Raw genomic sequence first — 23,343 nt, 5'->3', positions numbered from 1 at the left:
TGAGGATCATTTGAACTAGTGAAGTATGACACATCAACTGGATTATCATGGGTCTTACTGTAGAGATTCTGATGTATCATCCTCTCTCTTTACTCCCTCAGCTTTCAATTTGCTTTTGCTTGCATTTCTGTGTCCACATATATCAAAGTCAATATTGTCTGAAAAAAGGCCAGTTGCTGTTTATACTGAACACATGTCCACATTTGAATACAACAAAATCTAAGGGCTACCCTATGACTCATTTAGATAAGACTATTGGCCCTGGTCTAATTAGTGTGACCAAGGTTACACAAGACACTAACACTGGTACATGATGTTAAAGGAACAATTTGTGTCTGGTTTCTGAAGGGGACAATTGGGCCGCTAGAATTTTACAGTTGCCTTATCTTTATGCCTTATGAACCCTTGGATTAGAATTAAGCTAGAGTTGCCAGAAGGAGAAAATAAAATTAAAGGTTCCTCAGTTAATTTTGAATTTCATGTAAACAACAAATAATTAATTGCACTATTTGGACATATTTATATGTGCTAAGAAGGCGGCTTGAATTTCAGGCATATTGTCCATATTTTAACCATTAGAGAAAGGGGAGGTGGCAAAGGGCCTGTCCATTTCTGTTAAGGGTACTTTCTTGGAGTAATAACTTACATTTAGCCTACTGGTTAGAATTTAGTCACATGGTCACATTTAACCCAAGGAAGGCTGGGAAAGCAGTGTTTCTAATGGACAGACACATGCTCTGTTATTCCTGAGAAGGAAGGCAGAATTAGACATGGAGGGTCAACTATTCATCTGTCAGAGAAATGATGGTGATCAACGCTTGCATAGAAGGCAAAATAAATTGAACTGGATGGAATATAATGATGCCATTATCCGGTTACAAAATCAAAAGAGGAATAAAAGATGTCTTCAGATATTATTTCAACCAGGTCAGTTGACAGATGGAGGCTCCTTTGAACAGAAATAGAAAACACAAGAGAAACCCATTCAAGCACACTATAGTCTTCTAAGTAAGGTACTATATGGATACCATAGGGATATGACACGGTTGCTAACCAAACCTCGTAGGTGGCAGTGTAATCTTCTTCCTTTCACTTCCAGGGGACAGTGTGATTCACTGCAGGTGTTTGCTCTTACAGTTTAATAATAAATAAAATGTTTAGCACTTAGTAAATGTTCATATAATTGACAAGTGCTTGATATTTTTACTTATATTTTCAAACAGAAGAGTCTTCCAGGTGATTGAATGGAAAATAAAGGTATGAAAGTTGAGGCTTCTTGTGAAAACTAGCAGAGGGACTTGCTGTCATGGATCTAGAAATGCACAGCATGGACCATTCTGTAAATGAGTTCTGCTGGTCAAGCAGTGATGGGAACCAATTTGCTTGCTTTTGGAGGGGACAGAGTAACTGTTGGCTCACTGTACCCTTTTGGATTTCCTGGAAAAGTAAATCTACAACAGGAGGGAGGAAGAGGCAGTAGGAAGACCCTGGAATAAGTGTCAGAGATGAAAATACGTATCAACATTAGAATTCCAATGCTGGCCCAGCCATTCACAGCTTTAAGGCCAAGGATAGCAACACAGCAGTTCCAAAGCACTAAGAGCTGGGCACAGCAAAGCCCTTTTAACTATACATGTATCTTGGGGTATGGGATCAGGGGTTGGGGGCTAGAGTAGGTTCAGATGTGGTTGTCTAAGAGATAGTTCCTGCCTGCCATAGCAGGGAAGACAGAAATAACTCAGATAACGTGGAAAATTTTGATGGGGTGATATGAAGAGACAGTGTTAAAAGTATGGAGAAAGATTAATTACAAAAAAAGAGTTATGGATAATTTCTAGAAGGAAGTGAGATTTGAGCTGGGCATTGAAAGGTAGAGAGAATTTTAGTATTTAGGAAAAGAGGAAAAATTTTCAGGCAGAATGAATATCATAAACAAGGGTATGAAGGGGCTCATTGTGAGTGGCATATTGGCTCAAGCTTTAGAGTAATGAACTGTCCTAGTCATGGAAGGAAGTTGTACCATAAAGAGAAACTGCGGAGGGCTTGTAACTGTAGGTCAGAGATTTATGGCTTTATCATAAACACAACTAGTAAGAAATTTTGAACGCAGCAAAGCAGAATAGATCTATGTTGTAAGGAGGTGGCATGGGGGGGGGCGGAGAGGATGGGCTGGGAAGGTCAAAGATAAGAGGTATGGAGGTCAGTATGAAGTGACAATAGTTCAAAGAATAAAATACTGAAGAAAAGAAAAGGCACGGTTGCTCTAGAATAGCCTTGGTTAGAATGGTTATTACGTTTTATTTATCAATTAACCAGGGTAAATTACATAATCTGAGTCTCATACGTTCTCTAAAACGCTGGCAAAAATTACATCACATGTTTGGTGTGGAGAGTCAATACAGGTGTATGAAGTTGCCGGTGCGTGACGATTACTCAGGAAAAGGTCTTTTAAGTTTCTCCTTTACTCTTTCTAAATATAACCTGTGGGGCTTGTACCACGTGTATTTCGGCCCTTGGTGTTGTTCTGCAGTGGCCGGCTGCTCTGTCTCCTTTTCTTCCTGGGCTGCGCGCCTCCTTGGAGCTCCTGAGGGGTCACGGCCGCGCGTCTGTATTCCCGGGCCCTGGGACGAGCCCTGCACCCAGCAGACTCTCAACAAAAACAAACAGGATGCTCAGAGCAACAGGGCTGGCGCGGGGCAGCGCACTCCGCAGGTATCTGCCGCCCGCCCGCCGGGCTCTGGGTCATCCGGAGATCCCCGGCGCCAGAGCGCGGCGGGAGCAGTCTCACCGTCTTCAGGGGCAAGCAGGGTCCCTCCTGGGGGCGAGGGCGAGGGGCGGGGACCCAGGCCACACTCGCTGCCAGCTCAGAGCAGAAACCCCCCTTCTCCGGCCTTTGGAGGCCCGCTCTCGGAAATTCCAACCCCTTCCCCCTCTTTGGCCCTTCTTCCCGCCCCGTTTTTAAGGAGCTGCCGGGCTGGAGGCGGTGCGCGTGGGTGGGGGTTAGCGGGGGAGGGGAGTCCGGGAACTTTGAGACCCAGCCGCCGGGGGGCCCGCGGTGACATTCCTGGCAGCGCCGAGGACAGGCTAGCTTCTCGGGCCGGACGAGGGAGCGCAGCCGACAAACCGCGCCAGGCTGCAGAGTCGCCCGCGCCACTCGGAGAGAGACCCGGGTAGCACGCCGAGGCCGCGCGCGAACGGGACGGCGGAAGACGTGTCAACGGCATGGGCTGCTTCTCGCTGGAGCCGTGGCTGCAGCGGTTTCTCAGCCCCTCGGGCCTGCTGTTGGCCGCGGCCCTGGGGCTCCTGGTCCTGTGCCTGCGCGCCCGGCGCACCAGGTAAGCGTGCCCGCGACCTCCCGCGCGGCCCCGCGGCCCGGCCACGCATGCGCTCTGCCGTGGCCCGCGCGCCACCCAGATGGCGGGGAGAGTCCCCTGCATGATTTCCGAAGCAGATAGTTCTAACTTGCGGGGTGCATCGGCGTCTTCTGGGATCCTATCTATTGACAATGGCGTTTTATGCCTAGTTCTCATCATATGCATGCATATTAAAACGTTGGGACTGAATTCGATTTGCTGTTCCAGTGCAGGTTGTCATAAGACCTAGGTTTGAGTTATACATGATGCATCACTCATGGCTTCCAAACGCATTTTGGTGCCTTGTTCAGCGAGTTGATGCTTTAGGGCCTAGAATTCATAGAGCATTTAGTGAGGGGAATTTTCTTACATTTTACTGAGTTAAACGTGAAGTGTTTCAGGAAAGTGTGTGGTATGAACAGTACTCTGGGTGCCTCTCTGTGCCTCAGTTTACCTTACTCTACCTAATCTGGAAAAATGAAATGACGGTATGTTATGAGATTTTTGTGATTACTAAATGAGTTAACTGTGAATTTTATGCATTTGCTCTATTATTTTTTATTCGAACAAAACAACACAACTCAGAAATGTGTCACTGCTTTATTTGATTCGAAATGTGGAAGTAGACAAAAGTTCAAAATAAAAGCATTCCCTTTGAAGTTACTCTATTTTCCCTATCTTACCAGGTTATTTCCCTTTCCACCAGGTTCTTCATAGCTTTTGATAAACAAGCAGGTATGTTTTACTAAGTGGTAATTGCTACTTTGTGATTAGATATCACATACACTCACATTTGCACACATTATGTGTAAGTATAGAAACACACATTTATATGTATCTGTATAATTACGAATATATATGTATACATGTGTGCGATCTAGGTCACTTCTCAATAGTTTTGGGAAAATGGCACCACTGAATTGCTTCCAAACACCTGTGGATATTTCTAGAATGCCTACGGAAGAAAACTCTAGAAGGGATCTTTGCTTTTCCCCATGTGAGTGTTCGGTGATCTTGGAATGTGCCAAGCCCTCTCCTGGGTTGCCTTTTCTAATGGTTCTCCTCTTGCTTTAGGTCCCAAGATGAGGATTAGGAGACTAACTTCAGCGTTATTTGATTCTATGTAGTTTCTACCTTCTTGCAGTGTCCATCAAACCCAATTAAGATGTAACTTAACTGGGTGACTTCTAGGTAAGCCTTTAAAGATGGCTGGTAGTTAAGAAGGTTTTTTGTCCTACTTCTGTTTTTATATGCAGGGCAAGAACAGACAAGCTGGGCATTTTGGAGTATTGATGGTAATTGCAGTGAGAATGTAGAACTTGGGGTGCAGTTCGGAAAACAAAAGGATTTTCTTTCCCAGAATTCTGAGAGTAGGCTTATCATTTTCTGTACCACTAAAAATATTGTGCTATAGGATTCATGCCATCATTTGCTAATTCCTTCCCAGCAGGAAGATGATACTTAATGCTCCAACCTACAGAGCATTTCATTCTAAAGAAGTTTGATTATACTATATTTCAGTATATAAGAGATAGCTTAGGAGGTCACATTCTTTATTTTAACTATTACTTATGTTTGGACATTTCACTGCTATGTTCTAATGGAAAAGCTCTTTGTGATAACACCATTAAGAGGAGAATCTATTGTTAAGAGTTTCTTATATATTCTTACAGATTTTTAATGTATGCATTAATATGTTTGAACTTTTGTTAATAAAAATATAGGAAAATACAATGTGTGGCAACTTTTTTTTACTCTGTAATACCTTTTAGACATGTTTCTATGTCAGGTTATTGAAATCATTATTTGTAATGATTATATAAAGATATACCACTCTCTCATACATAGACACACATGTAGATATCTTTAGACGTTTGTGGAAGTAGGATTTTGGAGTTGTTGTCAAAATGTGTGTGCACTTTACACTTTAGTAGATGTTGCCAAAGTACTCTCTAAGTTCCAATTTTTGTTACTACTAATGATTTCTGTAAGTGCCTATTTCTACATACTCTGTAAATACTGGTATAAATTATTCTAATTTTACCAATTTGATCCTAATAAAATAATTTTTATCCCAATTTTTATTTATTTACTTTTGATGGACTTGGCATCCTTAAAGGAGATAATTGTCTTTTGTTTCTGTATCATTAATAATAAATGATCATTAACCATGTCTGATCATTAATAGTTCTTATATAATAGGCATTATCATGCTTTCATACTTCCTATAATTATTGTTACTATTGTTATTAATATTTAAGAGTTTCTGAATATATCTCTTGCTTACAAAGCTCTTCTACTCTTTCACATGATAAAAAGATCCACCATTTCTATCTTAATTTATTTTTAAACAATTTTACACATTCATGTTACATTTTTATTTTTATTCTATATCCTTTGAACAATTATGTCTGAAAAATTTGTAATATAGCATATCATAGGAATGCTGGGTATTCCAAAGTAAACATTTAAATATTACCTACAAAATTGGTAAAGAATTTTTTCAAATAAGTGGAATCCAGCTCAGAGTTCATTTGTTGCCTTTGGCCGCCTACCAACCTATTCTTCTTTTGAATACGACACTTTGATTCCCTAATGTGAAACTGGTTTTCCCTGTTAGACATGATCTGGTGAAACTGTCAACCACAGAAGTCATTTCAGTACCCCTCAGGAAAGAGTACAGTGGCTTGCTCTAGAGTTGTAACTGTGGAGTTGATGGTAAGTAGTTAGAATCGAGATATATTTTGGTAGCAAAGTCAACAGAACACACTAAGGGAATGAATGTGATATATAAAAGAGAGAAAAGTCAACAGTGAAGCTTAGAAGTTGTTTTCCCCCCCTCACACACATTTTATGCTTCTCATCTGATCATCTAGGTGGAATGTGATGTCATTTCCTGAGATAGGGCTTTGGGGATTGAGAAAATTAAGAATTTTGTTTGAGGGCATGTTGGGTAGTGAGGTATGTGTTTCTGATGCACAGGGGAAAGGTCCAGGCAGAATATAAAATTATGAAAGTCACAAATATGGAAATATGGAAATGGCATGTAAAGTCCTGAATGTCAATCACCTGGTGAGAGAGTCTGACAGAGAAGCAGAGGGCCTGGGCCATGTTCCCTGCTGAAGGATCTGGCAGAGAAGAGGACCCAGCAGCCTGAGGCAGAGGCCAACCCAAGTGAAGATGGAGTCCTAGATGCTGGATAGTAGCATATTTCAATGAGGAAGGGCAGTTATCTGTGTCAAATGCTACTGAGAAATCTAGTTGGATGAGGAAAAAGAAATGGCCATTAGAGTAGACAAGAAGCAGGATTGATAAGAGCTATGCAGAGAGTTGGTGGGAATGAAAGCCTGCTCGAGGTGGATTGAAATGCTGTCTTACATAGCTTCTAAGATTTTATATTTGGACTAGAGTGTTATTTTGTACTATGTTTTATATCTCTTGAGCCAATAATTTAGTAATTTTATTTAAAAGAATAATTTTCCTGGCAAAACAATCATGAAGTTTCTTAAAGATTTAACCATGACAGAGCTCATTAGGGCTGCTTATTAGAGTGAAGCATTAGAAAAAATAAACTAAATTACCAAAATATGATGCTTTACTAACGTTTCCAAATAGTAGGAAATTATGCTGCCATAAAACACATGATGTAGGATATAGGAATACTGGAAGGCCATATTCAAGCTATATTAAGTAATAAAAATTACAAAACAATATGTTTATTACATGGTGTCAATGGCCTCCAGCCAGAGACCACTAGGAATACACTTGTAGTTGACTAAGTTGAGTTATTTATTGTTTATTGCAATGAAATTCATTCTCATTAAAAGACCGTAAACAGGCACCTATTTTGGGCATGTGTCATATGATTTGGGGGAGGGTTTGAGGAAGCAAGACTTTATTCTGTTGGTAAGACACTCAAAAGTGGAGGTTATACTGATTGAACGTTTTAAAAATTCTATTTTATATATGCACGTATTTTATTTTTTTAATTTTGTATTTCAATTACAATTTGCAATTTTTTTTGTATAATATTAGGTTCCTATGTATATCATAGTGGTCAGACAATTATATATTCTACAAAGTGTTTTCCCCAAAATTCCCAGTACCCACTTGGCACCATACATAGTTATCACAATATTATTGACTTGATTCCCTATGCTGTACTTTATATCCTCATGACTGTTTTGTAACTGCCAATTTGTATTTCTTAACCCTTTTACCTTTTTCACTCAGTCTTCCAACCCCTCTGCTTTCTGACAACCATCAGTCTGTTCTCTCTGTTTATAAGTCTGTTTCTCTTTTGTTTGTTCACTTATATTATTTAGATTCCACAAATAAGTGAAATCATATGGTATTTGTCTTTCTCTGACTGACTTATTTCACTTAGCATACTACCCTCTAGGTCCATTCATGCTTTTGCAAATGGTAAGATTTTATTCTTTTTGATTGAATATCTTAACTTATTATAAGGCAAGAGGAATGGATTGAGGCAAAATCTGTAACTGGTAAATTAGTAACAGATATTAATATCAGGACAGTTTGGGGGGAGTGTTTGGTTATTTTATTGATTTGGAATGTTGATGGTTTTGTTACTATTTAGACATAGTCTTATTTTTGTCTTTTTCCATAATGATCATGGAGTAGTTTTGCTTGATGTCAGTTTTTGTGCAATTATATGTTCAGCAGAAGAACAGTGTGTCCTAGCTGTGGGTGCCAAGCAAGGACCTTAAGATCAGAGGCTTCTTCTGTGTTTCTTAAAAGTATAAAAGGTTGCAAGGATACACCTCAGACAATTTGGTGGTTAAAATTCAAATTAAGTGTGCAGAATTTTAGTGTACAATTTGATTAGTTTTCATAAATGTATACACCAATGTTACTGCCAATCCAGCCAACATATAGAATATTTGAATCACCCCAAAAAGTTTTCTTATGCCTCTTTCTAGTTAGTCCCCACCCTTGAGCTCTGATTTAGTTTAGCCTCTTCTTGAACTTCACATACATGGGATAATGAGTGCAGTACCTACTTTTGTGTATGGCTTCTTTCCCTTAAAATAAAAATTTTGAAATTCACCCACGTTGTGGCAGATATCAATAATTCATTAATTCTATTTCAATGCAGAGTCACTTATATTTTATATATATATAAATTGTGATACAAATAATATATATAACATTTATTATGCATTTGTATGTATACTACATTTGGTCATCTTTTGTTCTGTTAGTAGACACTTAGTTCTTTCCAGTTTGGGACTATTATGAGTAAAGCTTCTGTAAACATTATTGTACAAGACTTTTTGTGGGTATAATTTATTCTTGGGTTAAAACCTTAAAACCTAGGCATTTGATGGGTCATGGGGTAAAGACTTTTATACCCACAACCACTTTGGAAAGTTGCTCCTTTTCCAAAGTAATTGTATTAGTTATACTTCCACCAGTACTGCATGTGAGTTCCAGCTGTTGCACATCCACACCCATATTTAATGTGGCCAGTCTATTGGTTATAAGCACTATCTTCTTAGATTCTGGATTTTCTTGTCCTCCTATGAAGAGTGTTGGATTTTATTTCAGTGTGAAGATAAATTTCTGACCGATTATCTTAACAGGGCTACTTTCCTTTTGGTAGGTCTAGAGGAGAATCCAATTCCTTGGCTTTTTCCAGCTTCCAGAAGCTACCGGAATTCAAATGTCTTTTTCATACGCTCACACTCCTGCATCTTTCTTATAAGGACCCATGTGATTACATTGATCCAATCCAGTTAATCTAGGATAATCTTCATATCTCAAGGTCCTTAATTTAGTCATATGTGCAAAGTTCCTTTTGCCACATAAGGTAACATATTCATATGTTTGGGGGATTAAGCCATAGACATCTTTGGAGAACATTATTCTTCCTACCACAGTACTCCCACTAACCTCCAAAGACTTATGTCCATTTTACATGCAGAATAGATACACCCATTCCAACATCCACAGATCTCAGCTCATTACAGCATCAACTCAAAGTCCCAAAATCTCACCTAAATCTCATCAGCTGAAAAGTCCCAAATTTCATCATATAAATTGTCCAAATTTGGTCAGAGAATCTAGGTATGAACCATCCTGAGATAAAATTTCCCATGAATCTCACGAGTCTCTCCATGTAGGTCACAGACTCCATGAGTCAAGAGACTCCTCCTCAGAGTATGTTCTCTACCATATTTGTCACTTCCTGAATAATCCCATTTATATTCCTGGCTTTTTCTGTGATGGCTGCAGAGAAACATGAGTCACATGCCTAATCATCCCAATGACTGGCTTGCGCTCTGTAAATAGCAATGGGGATGAATGACTGAATACTCCAAGCTTTTGATTTTTCCCCGGCACTATGAAAAACTGAGAGCAACATTTTTGGCCTTCTCTCCAGAGCACTCTATCCTGACGGTAAATCTCCTAGTTTTGTTGTCTTTTATGTCTGGATACACAGGGAACCAACTCCCCAGTTCATCAATTCCTGGTTCCTTTTTTGCTTAGCAGTTCTTGCCTTCATTGATATCTTTCCTCTCACATTTTACTATGAGCAGCCAGAAAAAAAAACTAGGCTTCCTCTTCAACACTTTGCTTAGAAATCTCCTCAGCTAAATATCCATGTTCATCACTTACAAATGTTGCTTTCCACATAACCTCAGGGCACAATGCAGCTAAGCTTTCTGCGGTTATATGACAAGGACTTCTTTTCTCCAGTTTCCAATAACACACTCCTCACTTCCTCTGAGTCCTCGACAGCAGCACCTTTAATGTGAACATTTCTACTTACAGTCTGTTTATGACAATGTAAGTATTCTTTACAATGATATATCTATTCTCTATCATACTCCTCACTTCCTTCTGAGTCCTCACTAGGGGAGTTATTAACATCCATCTTTCTACTCACTGTCTGTTCAAAGCAATCTAGGGTTTTTCTGTGATCCTACTCAAAATTCTTCCAGCATCTGCCCATTGTTCAATTCCAAAGCCACTTCCACACTTTAAGATATTCAACATTTCCAAGTACCAAAATCTGTATGAGTTTCCTATTTCTTCTATAACAAATTACAAGTTTAATGGTGGAAAACAGCACAGACTTATTCTCTTACTGTTCTGGAGGTCAGAGTCTTACTGGGCTAACGATCAAGGTGACAGCAGGGCTGAGACCCTTCTGGAGGCTCTAATGGAAAACACTACATTTTGAGGATACAACTGAACTTGTTCTGGATAAACAAAGTCTTCAACTACAAAAAGACCTCAAAGATTGAGCCCAGAAGAGGATGCCTCACCAAAGGACATTTGCAGTTAGAATCCCCTTCCTTAGCAGGAGATGCAGAGTCCATACACTCTGTGACCACTGACCTATCAGGCTAACCCAGTGGTCAGCAAACTCATTAGTCAACAGAGCCAAATATCAACAGTACAACGATTGAAATTTCTTTTGAGAGCCAAATTTTTTAAACTTAAACTATATAGGTAGGTACATTGTTATTAACTTAATTAGGGTACTCCTAAGCTGGCCACACTCAAGAGGCCAAAGAGCCACAAGTGGCTCGCGAGCCGCGGTTTGCCGACCACTGGACAACCTGTCTGAGTCATCTTCTTTAACTAAATGGATGTAACAGCAAACCTCACAAGGTAATCACGAGGAACAAAGTGCATGAGAAATGTGGAACATTTTGTAAAGTGTGAAGTCACTGGGAAGACAGTCGGCTTGCACCCGCAGGCCCCTCAGGCTTCCCTGGCCTTCTCTCCTGGTTGTTGCTTAGGGGGAAAAGTGGCATGAGTACCTTTTCCTCTTTCTTCTCATTCCCACAACACACGTACTCTCCCCACCCCCATCAGGTCAGAAATCAGATTTAAATGCCGTTAAAATAAATTTTAGCTCCAGTAAAAATTCAGTGATTATTTTTTGAGTTGTAAGATGTCAAGGTTATATTGATAATGAGTTGTTTTGAAATGTTGCTTTGTTGACATCATGGTATCACACAGATCAATTATTTTCTCTTTCTAATTACTTAATTACTCTCAGCCAAGACCCCTGGCACTCTAGGTTCCTCGCATCATTACTGCTGCCCAGAGAATGAGAAGAACTAGGTTGCCGTTATTAGTGGATGTTTTCCTTTTCTTCCCCTTTTCTCAGACCACAGTTAGAAAAAGGATGTGGGCAGTTGAAAGCCAAGTCATTTTCTACTCAAGAGTATGCTGAGTTTAACAGGTGAATTTCTGTGTTTTTTCCAGAGGAGGTCGCAGGGAGATCTCCAGGCTTGTCTGTGCCTCTTGATTAAATGGCGAAGCTGTTACCGTGTGGTGCTGTGCTCTCCCTTCCTAAGCTGCAGGGTTTGGATTGGTCTTGTTACCATCTGAGACAGATTTCAGGCTTGCTTCAATGTTTTATTTTGTAACTTGAAAAAAAAAGTTCCTGAAAATTCAGAACATTCCTGTTGTATAGTTCTGGGAACATGGGAGCTCTGAAAAAACAAACAGTTTGCTATTTATTTTGTGGGTCATTCAAAATGACCATTTAATGCTTCATGAGATGGTCAGATTGCTCATATCATCAACAGTGAGGACTGGTCAATGCTGTAATCATGTTCAGCTAATAAATCCTGGCTATCCCTTTAAACCTATTATATGTTTACAGAAGGGAAATTAATATGGGGCCATTTAGGTATATAAAATCCTCTGTGGTTCAGTGTTCCCAATAAAACTTTCTTATAGAAGGCAGGGTAGTGTAAGGCAATGAGCATGGCTAGAAGCCAAAATGGACCTAGATCCAAAATCCAGCACACACCTACACCCGCCCCCCTCCAAGATGATAGTGACTTTTAGAGGAAGATAAGAGATCAAAGTTATAAGACAGAAAAACATAATGTCCACAGCTGAAAGCTATTTAAAAAAAATACTTTATTGGGCCATAAAGGACCAGGTTCAGGGACACGAAGTCAAACCCACCAGCAGCATGATTCGGTGGAGAAGGCAGCATGTCCATGATCCTGGAGCTTATGGTGCTCTATCACACATCAAGTTTGGGGGAAGAAAAAGGAAAGTTGTTTTGAAAGAATTTACATGGGGCTTGACCAGGCGGAGGTGCAGTGGATAGGGTATTGGACTGGGACGCAGAGATGGCCAGCTTGAGTGTGGGCTCACGGGCTTGAGCTTGGGGTCACTGGCCTAAGTGTGGGATTATAGACATGACCCCATGGTCGCTGGCTTGAGCCCAAAGGTCGCTGGCTTGAGCAAGGGGTCACTCGCTCTGCTGTAGCCCCCACTCGAGGCACATATGAGAAAGCAATCAGTGAACAACTAAGGTGCTGCAATGAAGAATTGATGCTTCTCATCTCTCTCCTTCCTGTCTGTCTATCCCTGTCTGTCCCTCTGTCTGTCTCTCCCTGTCACCAAAAACAAAACAAAACAAAAAGACTTTACATGAGCATGAATAAGGTGGGCAGAAGAAATGAAGTGAGGGTTGAGGGTAATTTTGAGGATTTTTAAAATCTCATTATTTGTTTTTTTAAGTATAGTTTACTTTTAATATTTTGTATTGGTTTCAGGTATACTGCCTAATGGTTAGACAATCATATACTTTACAAAGTGTTACCCTCCCGATATTTCCAGACTCTAAGGATTTTTTTTTAAGTGAGAGGAGGGGAGATAGAGAGACAGACTCCTGCATGCACTCCAACTGGGTTCCACCTGGCAAACCCTATCTGTGGCCAATACTTGACCCAACTGAGACACTGGCTAAAGGAAAAGAGAGAGAAGGGAGAGAGAAAAGCAGATAGTCGTCACTTCTTTTGTGTGCCCTGCCTGGGGATCAAACCCAAGACATTCATATGCCGAGCCAATGCTCTATCCTGAGCCAACCTGCCAGGATCAGACACTCAGGATTTGAAGAGAGTTGGGGTATAAGATGCTGTACTTCTCTGATTTCCCCCAAAACAGTAGAGCCGAAAGAGCCATCAGCAGAAGAGGGGAGATTAACAGCTTCTTGTAGGAGAATACTTTTATATTTTATCTGAAGTAAAATGCCATTGAAACGACTTCAGGTTACTGTTCTGTGAAAGGCAAAGGACAAAACTATAGGAAGCTACCTTACTGAATGAGAGAAGGTGACATCTATTATATCATACATTTTTATAGCTACAGTGCTCATTTTTATGGCTTTGGTATTTTTTTTTCAACACAGGAGTATTTGGGATGGGATCATTTTTTTGTCTCTAGGATAGTGGAAAGCATTAATTAAGTCTGTAATTGTGTAATACAAAAATTAATAGAAATTTTAATAAAAGTGCAACCATAAAGGATTTAAATCTATTGTCATTGCTCTTCATGACTTCATCCTAAATAGTTGGTAGTAATGAAGAGGAAACTTTAGAAGCTTTGCTTTAATTTTAGCACCTAGCATAATACCAAACACTGAGTAGGCTCCCAGTAAATATTTGTTATAGGAATGAAAGATGAATAAATGAGTTAACTGCTTGGTGCAATAATTACTTATTCACAAAATGAATACTTTAGAGTTGTAAATATCAATATCAAAATATATAAATGGCAAATAAGGCTAAATCAAATGTAGCCCATATCAAGTTTTCTGCTGCTTTAATTAAAAAGTAAAGAATTTATAAGCACATGCTTACCTATCATGAATATTTAAAGTGGAGAACATATTGGTACAATGATTGGTACAATGATTGGTACAGTGAGGTTAGGGTAAACCTCACTGAAAACAGTGATTAGAGTGCAGTCAATTGCTAATATTTCTGCTTTTGAAAATTCAGAGTTTAAAAATATGTATCATTGTCCTGGCCAGATAGCTGGGTTGTTAGAGCATCATCTTGAGGCACAGAGGTTGCTGGTTCGATCCCTGATCAGGGCACAAACAAAAACAGTTTGATGTTCCCATCTCTCTCTCTTGCTCTCGCTAAAACCAATAAATAAATAAATAATTTAAAATTTATTACTAACATTCAGGTCCAGGCCCTGGGTTTGTAGACCTGCTTCTGATTCTCTTCCCTAGCGTAGTTGGACACTGATTTATTTAACAGATCATATCTCCTTTGCGAAAGGGCTCAGCCTAGTTTTGATTAATCAGAGGCACATGCATTTTTGTCTTTACATACTTCAAAACAAAATATTTATAAACTCATAAATATTAAAGAGATCAGATTTTCTGTTTGAAAATCAAAGTTGCCCTGGCGAAAGCATTGCTTTGTTTTAGAACTATGAGCACACAAACCACTTTATTCCAGGAAGACAAGTGGCTTGTTGTTCATTCATATCCAGTGAGAATTTAGGGTCATGGTAACAATTTCAGTGGCACTGTCCTTTTGGGGCAGGACGGGAAGGGATTATCATCTTTGAAAGATGAACAGTTACCACTTTAGGTTTAGCTACTCCAACATTGTTGATTCTTTTATAGATTTTTGTGTATTGAGTATACAGTAGTATAGAATTGTTTTTGATTTGTTATAATAATGACAGCCAACATTTTTGAGCACTTCCTATGTGCCTACAAGACACAGGTGAGTACCTTATATTTTATTATAGGGAATTTATTGAATCCATCCTCATAACAACTTTTCTCATTTTATAGAGGTAAAAAGTAAATCTTATTTAAATGTCCTCAAAAAGTCATAAAACTAGAATATAGGGCAGTTAGGATTCAAATACAGTGTTTGACTTCAAGTCCAAACATTTACTACTGTTTTTTCCTTTATTATTCTTTTAAAATTTCCTTTTAATAATCTTCTGACATTTGCACTTACTCTTTACTTAAACTAGAAGTATTAAGATCTAATATATTTCTAGTAGAAATTTAAGTAAGATATGACTGTCTACATTTGGACTTTAAAAGAATATGTTGTCTAAAGAAAGCAGGCAATAATAATGCACTGTCTCCCTCTGACACTAGATTGTATGAAAGTCATAGTTAATGAACACTGTGAGAAAATACCTTTTTTCTCATTCTATTTACTAGCTTTTGCACTCACTCACTTAATGGCTCAGCAGAGGACTTGAGGTTTATATCAGTGTCCAGTTGGCCTTTATTCAGATACAGTGGAGAACAAGACAGATGTTTGGGACTTAGCCACTTTTTATTTTGACATACACAAATGTACATATTTAATATATACAATTTGATGAGTTTGGAGATAAGTATAAGTATGCATGAATGAAACTATCACCAAAATCTATGCCATGAATGTATCCACCACCTGCATGTTTCCTCCCATTCTCTTTATTCATCATGATGATGATCATGGTGATGATGATAAAAGCAATTAACATAATATCTACTCTCTTAGCAAATTTTTAAATACACTGTACAGTATTATTAATTCTAGGCACTATGCTGTATAGCAGATATCTAGGACTTATTCATCTTATATAACTGAAACTTTGTGCCCTTTGACTTATATCTCTGTTTTGCCCTCCCCCTAGCCCATTAACCACTATTCTACCTTTAATTTTGAGTTTAACTATTTTAGTTCCATTTTTATGTAAGTGGTATCATGTAGTATTTGTCATCCTGTGTGTGGCTTATTTTACTTAGCATAACATCTTCCAGGTCTATCCATGTTTTTGCAAATAGTGAGCTTTTTTTAAAAAAAAATTTATCTTATTTTTTTACAGGGACAGAGAGAGTCAGAGAGAGGGATAGACAGGGACAGACAGACAGGAATGGAGAGAGATGAGAAGCATCAATCATCAGTTTTTCATTGCGACACCTTAGCTGTTCATTGATTGCTTTCTCACATGTGCCTTGACCGCGGGCCTTCAGCTGACAGAACAACCCCTTGCTTGAGCCAGCGACCTTGGGTCCACGCTGGTGGGCTTTTTTGCTCAAGCCAGATGAGCCTGCACTCAAGCTGGCGACCTCAGGGTTTCAAACCTGGGTCCTCGGCATCCCAGTCTGACACTCTATCCACTGTGCCACCGCCTGGTCAGGCAGTGAGCTTTTTTTTTTTAAGGCTGAATAATATTCCATTGTATGTATATATCTTGTTTTAAAAATCCATTTCTGCATTGATGGATATTTAAGTTGCTTCCACATTTCTTGGCTATTGTGAATAGAATAATGCTTTAATGAACATGGGAGTGCAGATATCTCTTTGGGAGTCTAATTTCAATTTTTTTGGATTTTTATACCCAGAAGTGAGGAATTTCCATAGTGACTGTACCAATTTACATTCCCACCAACAGTGCACAAGAGTTCCATTTTCTCCACATCTTTACCAACACTTATTTTATATATATCTATGGTAGCCATCCCAACCGGTGTGAGGTGATATCTCGTGGTTTTGATTGGCATTTCTCTGATGAATAGTGACATTGCACACCTTTTCATATACCTATTGGTCATTTGTATATCTTCTTTGGAAAAATTTCTATTCACTTCCTTTGCCCATTTTTTAATTGGGTTATTTACTTATTTACATTTACTATTGAGCTGTAGGAGTTCCCTATAGATTTTGGATATTAATGTTTTATCAGCAATATGGTTTGCAGGTATTTTTTTCTGATTCTATAGATTGCGCTTTCATTTTATTGTTTCCTTTGAGAAGCTTTTTTCAGTTTGTTGTAACCCGCTTGTTTACTTTTGTTTTTGTTGCCTGCGCTTTTACAAGAAATCATTGTAAAGAGCCTTTCTTCCAGGGGTCCCTGCTTCTTGACTCAGTGAGTAGTGAGCAGGCTGAGAGCCACACTCTAATCTTTCTGAAAACTTGTAGCGTTTGATTTTAAATCACTGTTTTCCAAAGGAAAACCACATTGAAGCAACCTAGACTCAAAGGGGAAGGACATTTTCACCCTCTGGAGATCCAATAAAGACAGTTTCGTGTATTTCCCCTTCTAACAGTCTTTCCTGAGTGTATTATACAAGCTGTTACACCATTACTGCTGTTCCTATTGCACATAGAGAAGCAGCATTCAATATTGTGTGAGAAAGTGTTGCAGACGGTTCAAAGATGACTTGATGTAGCAAAGCACAGTGGTTCCTGATATGTGTCTTGAATGCTTTCAGATATGTAGTGAGCTTTTAATCTTGCATTGGATTTCAAGTGACTTTTTTCACATGGACAGAGAATCTCTATACTGTGGGTAGAATGTGAAACTTTGCCCTTATTTCTTTGAGGGCATACATGTAACTTCTTTCCCTATACATGCAGTGTATGTATGAATATATAAATGTGTAAATATATGTGTGTATGCATGTGTATAGATTTCAAACTAGTTCTACCCTTTTGCTTGTCAGTGTGTTATACCATATGGTGTAGAGCATCATGCCAAAGATAAAAATATCCATAGAACATATGAAATCACCAGTCAACTGAAGGAGGGTAAAGACTTTTGACCACAGCATTTGTGTCTGTGATGCATCTGTGGACATTAACATGGCTTAACATCCAAAGTCTAAAAACAGGACATATTTTGAAATCAAAGTGGCTTTTATGTTTTTTCAAAAAGGAATCCAAAAGTAACGTCTTTGAAAATTGTATTTTTCTAAACTAAAGGAATTTATGCAAATCAGTGTTTTTTTTCTATCTGGAAAATCTCCATATTTATATATAAAACGTTCCCTCCTATTTTATTCTTTAGAGTTACCATACAGGGAGGCTTTAGAGATGAAACCTACTCTACTGCTGGTGGATGGTGTTTCTTAGTTGTAGACAACATGACCATTATACAGTTTTTCTAATTTATTCTGTGGGTGGTATGTTTCAACCAAAAAATGAAAAGTACAGAAAATCAAATCCTAAGCATTCTTGGGACCATGAAAAAGAGTCGTACTAACAATGTGATTCAAGGCTGTTTACTCCCCCAAACTAAACAATAAGGGGTCTGCAGGTGGTCTACAATATGCCTTACTTAGGCTACTCAAATGTACTCATTGTAGGTCTCAAGTAGACCTGGGGTCCTTTGTGCCACATAGAATATTGTTTTTAACTAATTAATTAAACCAAAATGGGGGCAAGGGGAACTTCAGTAATTTCCTAACCAAGTACTGAGTGTATTTTTTACTAAAGAGATAAATTAATACATAAAATAAACTGTCATTGTCATAAAATTCTTGGGTAACAGTTCTATAAATAATGCTCATGTTATTTGACAAAGATGAAATTTTAATTTTTCATCCCTTCACTAATTATGATTCTTTTTCTATTGTATTTAACCCTAATTTTTTGTTTAACAAAATGATTCTACCTAAGCTTGGTTTTTACAGAATGGGTCTAAAATAGAATAGTCTTGCTAGACTGCATTTTAGCAATGTCCCTTCTCATTTTATGATTTATGTTTGAACCCTGCTGATTTTTTTTTAGAGAGAGAGAGAGAGACAGACAGACAGAGAGACAGAGATAGACAGACGGATAAGAAAAAGAGAGATAAGAAGCATCAATTCTTTGTTGCGGCACCTTAGTTGTTCATTGATTGCTTTCTCATATGTACCTTGACCAGGGGGCTACAGCAGAGTGAGTGACCCCTTGCTCAAGCCAGTGACCTTGGGCTCAATCCAGCGACCTTTGGACTCAAGCTAGTGACCATGGGGTCATGTCGATGATCCCACACTCAAACCAGTGACACAGCATTCAAGCTGGATGAGCCCATGCTCAAGCCAGCGACCTCGGGGTTTCAAACCTGGGTCCTCTGTATCCCAGTCCAACATTCTATCAACTGCGCCACCGCCTGGCCAGGCTGAACCCTACTCTTTTGCAATTGACTTCTTAGATAGTGGTCATCTTACCTGTAGACAAACATAGATCTCAAAAATATGGAAGCAAAACTCTTAGTCCAGAAGCATCTACATATATATTTTATTTGTTCTTGTGCTTTTCCCTTTGTTCACTGGAGATCTACTATAGAGCAATTATTTTAGCCTCAAATTTAAGTTAATAAAATGGAGCAGGTAGGTAAAAATGTTCTTAATTATACTGCATTGGAAGATATATGTAAATTGCATTCTACTTTATAGGCAACTATAATATTTTTAAAGGGCTAGTCTTTCCTTTTTAGGAGCCAAAGTGACTGATTTTTGTCATTTTCCTTAAACTGCTTTAGGGGGAGTAAAATAACTAATCCCTCTTTGAAATTCTACATTTGTGCTCTTAAAATAGTCATAATTGAGATGAGAGTCTGGCCATACAGAGCCAAAAGCTGGACTAGTGTCTGTTTGGGGACTTTAAAAATTAATAGTCTCTTATAACAAGGAACACAAACTAGGAGTCTCAAGCACATGATAGGGTAAGAGGACCCTTAAATCTTTCAAGATGAGTCAAATTTGTAGGACATCTCATGACCTGTATAACAAACTTAGAATAATGCTGTTATTTAATCACTTAAAAATGATCATTCTTCATATGTAAACCACTTTGAATAGTGACAGTTTTATCATTGTATTTATGATATGCATAGATTTATTTTCAAATTCACCTCCTTCTGTAGATAGAACCTATGGTTACAAATAAAAGGAAAAGAAAAAGAAACATGCAGGGATGTACACTGTTTCTGTCACAAGATGACTTTAAGAAATAACTAAAATTTGGCTACAACCAGAGTGTGTTTTCCCAGGGTCTCTGAAGTCTTAAAAGATCAAGTAAGGAAGAACCCGTGGCAGTGAGTACTCTCTTTTTCCAACTGCTGTTTCCAAGTTTCCATTGGAATGCTACAGTTACAACCAGGTCAAGAAAATAACTTAGAATACTTATCCTTATTAAAAGGAAACAACTAGGGTCGTGATATTTGTGAAAAAGACAATATTGGAACTAACTCCCGCAGAGAAAATGGCATAATAACATTTCTCACTAACTCTCTCTGAGCCTCAGTTTTTTCATAAATAAGGAAGTCAGACTAGATAATCACTTTGGAAATGATATGCTTCTACAAAGACATTGCCATGCTCAAATTAAACCTACTAATTAAACCTATATATTTCAGCTATCCAGAACGTGGGTGTTTTCGAAAAAACAGCATGTCTTCTTTTTAAATTCCATTGCAATACCTTTTTTTCCCCTGCCCTTTTAGACCCAGTGTAAAAGCTCAGTTTGTCTGGAGTGTTCCCAGCTCTTTCCCAGGCAGAGTTAACCGCCTTCTTCCCCAACCTCCCCCAGCACCTCAGAATTCACATCATGGCATATTATAATAATTAGTCAATGGACATTGCTCCCGGCCATTGTGTCAGGAACTAGTATGAGAAACAGTCTCCCTTTTTTATTCATCTCTATGTCTTCAGCACCTAGGGGAAAAAAATGTCTGGTGCATTATAGGTAGTCAATAAATAAAACATTAATAATTAAAAAAAACTGTTCTTAAATAAAATTCATGCTCATTGTAATGTGGAAAATAAAGCCTGTGGACAATTTTCTCTGTCATTATTAGTTCATAAAATGCTGACAAACCTAGCATATTCAGTTGACTCGAAAGAGTATGAGTTATGGTTCCACATGAGTCCAAGTTAAGCCAGTTATTGGGAATTCCTCTTAGACCACTTGTTAAGTACATGAGTACTTTCAGGGTTCAATTTATAAGGATCATAAGGTCCTGAATTCCAGAGAGAGTTCCTGGCCTTCAGAAACAGTTCATTCTTTAAGACTGAAAGCAACACTGTTTCTGAGAATTAGAAAAAAGTTGTTTGAAATGGATTGCATAAGGACATTTGGAAATCTAAGCATTCCCCTAGAACTCAGATCAGAGGCAAGTAGACCATTTCAAAACACAGATCAGATGAAAATTTTGGTACAAAAACAAAATAGTAGAGGGTGAGGTATTTGACCATTCCTAGTTACATTTCTTCAGAATACTTCGGGTGGCAATATGTCAGAGTGATAAAGAACTAGGGCTTTAGAACTAGAGAGATAAGGAGGAGTTTGAATACTAGCTCTGCTGCTTATTTGACGTAAGACTTTCCACAATTTATTTACCTTTGAGGATAGAAGCAGTTTTAGAGGCAGATGGATTAGTTTTGAAAATGTTTCATTGCTTATACCCTTGGTGGAAAGCAAGTATGTACTATTCAAGAAATAGTTATTGAATACCTACAATATTGAAAACCTTGAGAGGATAGAAAGCAGAATAAGATACTATTTCTTCCTCAAGGAGTATATAGTCCTGTATAAATACATCCCAATCTTCAAATGATCAAACTTTGTTGCTATATTCAAGATTGTCTGACACCTATGTTTGTCTGTGTTAACACAGTTAATGTCTCACAATTCTAGCAGGTCAAGTAAGATGGTCTCTTAAGGCTGTCACTTGCACTGGGAGAAGTTGAGGCGGCTAATGTCAGCTGTTACTATTGACATAAATTACCCAACAATCACCTAGGCAAAAGAAACTCCTGTCTCTCAGATCCGTTCATTAGTCTTCCCTTCCACGTGTTCTTTTTAAGCTAATTCAACAAGTATGTGCTGGTTGCTACTATATTCATGCTTTTTTGCTGCTGGATGTACAGAGATGACAGTTGGTTTCTATCCTTAACTCAAATCTAGAAATACATAAAGAATCCAGCACTTTCACAACAGTGTGATAGGTGAGGATAGAGATAAGCCACACACACACACCAAACAAAAAAAACTGAAAACAACTCGATAGTAGGACTAAATTAAAAACATTCTTAGGAGTAGAAACTGCTGGACACTGTATCGAGTTGCATGAAGATAGAGGAAAGGGGGAAGGCATAAGGATGATTCTTAACTTCTCATCTGAATGACTGTAACTGGGTTATTCAACAAGATAGGAATTGTGTAGGAAGATTAGGTTTGAGGCCCAGAGGATGAGCCCACTTTATTGGACATGATGAATGAGAAGTGTCTGTGTGATACCCTGTTGTACTGTTGCCTTTGGCAATTGTATATATTGGCATTACATTTTTCTTCAATTCTAACTTCATGATTTTTATCAGGACAAGGGACAGAACGATGGGTAGGTTAGTAGAAATGAATTGAAATAAATTTCCAGCTTAGGACGATTCTCCTAGATATCATATCTTCCCCAGCATCCCATGCTACATATAATGTTACCTACCATCTTTTCACAAGATGTGTCTTCTGAGCCAATGTAATTGGCTTGGGCTAGGCATGTGACCTAAGAGTCTTTCACTGACCTTTTTTCAAACTACAGTTAATATAGAAAACCCCATTCATTTGTGGTTCTGGAGTTGTAGAGATTTGGCCCTGGCCGGTTGGCTCAGCGGTAGAGCGTCGGCCTGGCGTTGGGGGGACCCGGGTTCGATTCCCGGCCAGGGCACATAGGAGAAGTGCCCATTTGCTTCTCCACCCCCACCCCCTCCTTCCTCTCTGTCTCTCTCTTCCCCTCCTGCAGCCAAGGCTCCATTGGAGCAAAGATGGCCCGGGCGCTGGGGATGGCTCCTTGGCCTCTGCCCCAGGCACTAGAGTGGCTCTGGTCACGGCAGAGTGATGCCCCCAGAGGGGCAGAGCATCGCCCCCTGGTGGGCAGAGTGTCACCCCTGGTGGGCGGGCCGGGTGGATCCCGGTAGGGCACATGCGGGAGTCTGTCTGACTGTCTCTCCCCGTTTCCAGCTTCAGAAAAATACAAAAAAAAAAAAAAAAAGTAGAGATTTAAGCCTGGAAATGGCTAACAGCCACTTGGCCCAGCTTGAGGAAGCAGGTCTATGTCTTGAGAAAGTTTAGTTGAATAGCAGAAAGAGAGAGAGAGAGAGAGAGAGAGAGGATAGTTGAAGATCATCCTTATTCATTCATTCAACAAATATATATATAAATTTATTATTAATTTATTTACTTCTTGAATTGATTAGGGAGATATCCGTTAATAAAATTACACAGGTTTCAGGTGTACTATGCTATAATACACCATCTGTATGTTGTATTGTGTGTTTGCCGCCTTGAGTCAAGTCTCCTTCCATCACCATTCATCCCCCTTTTCCCTCTTCTACCTCCTACCATCCTCCTTTCCCTCTGATAATCACCACACTGTTGTCCGTGTCTGTGAGGTTTCTTCGGCTCAATCC

General features: G+C 38.9%; 1 protein-coding gene across 2 annotated transcripts in view; it reads left to right on the top strand.

The window, feature by feature from the left end:
• The first annotated feature begins 2,258 nt into the window (after window positions 1-2,258).
• CYP7B1 (cytochrome P450 family 7 subfamily B member 1) overlaps window positions 2,259-23,343 on the top strand; it is a 173,700-nt gene continuing 152,615 nt past the window's right edge. The window contains exon 1 of one of the 2 annotated variants that reach the window (XM_066266219.1): window positions 2,259-2,712. In XM_066266219.1, the coding sequence (XP_066122316.1) occupies window positions 2,669-2,712 (44 nt within the window). In that variant the 5' untranslated portion in view covers window positions 2,259-2,668. Of the gene's footprint in view, window positions 3,336-23,343 lie in introns of both variants that reach the window. The other variant, XM_066266218.1, reaches the window with a different exon arrangement.

The sequence above is a fragment of the Saccopteryx bilineata genome, chromosome 3 (genome assembly GCF_036850765.1).
Source record: "Saccopteryx bilineata isolate mSacBil1 chromosome 3, mSacBil1_pri_phased_curated, whole genome shotgun sequence".
In the NCBI taxonomy this organism is placed as follows: Eukaryota; Metazoa; Chordata; class Mammalia; order Chiroptera; family Emballonuridae; genus Saccopteryx; species Saccopteryx bilineata.
Note: the sequence above shows the minus strand (reverse complement) of the source record. Positions and strands in the feature narration are given on the sequence as shown.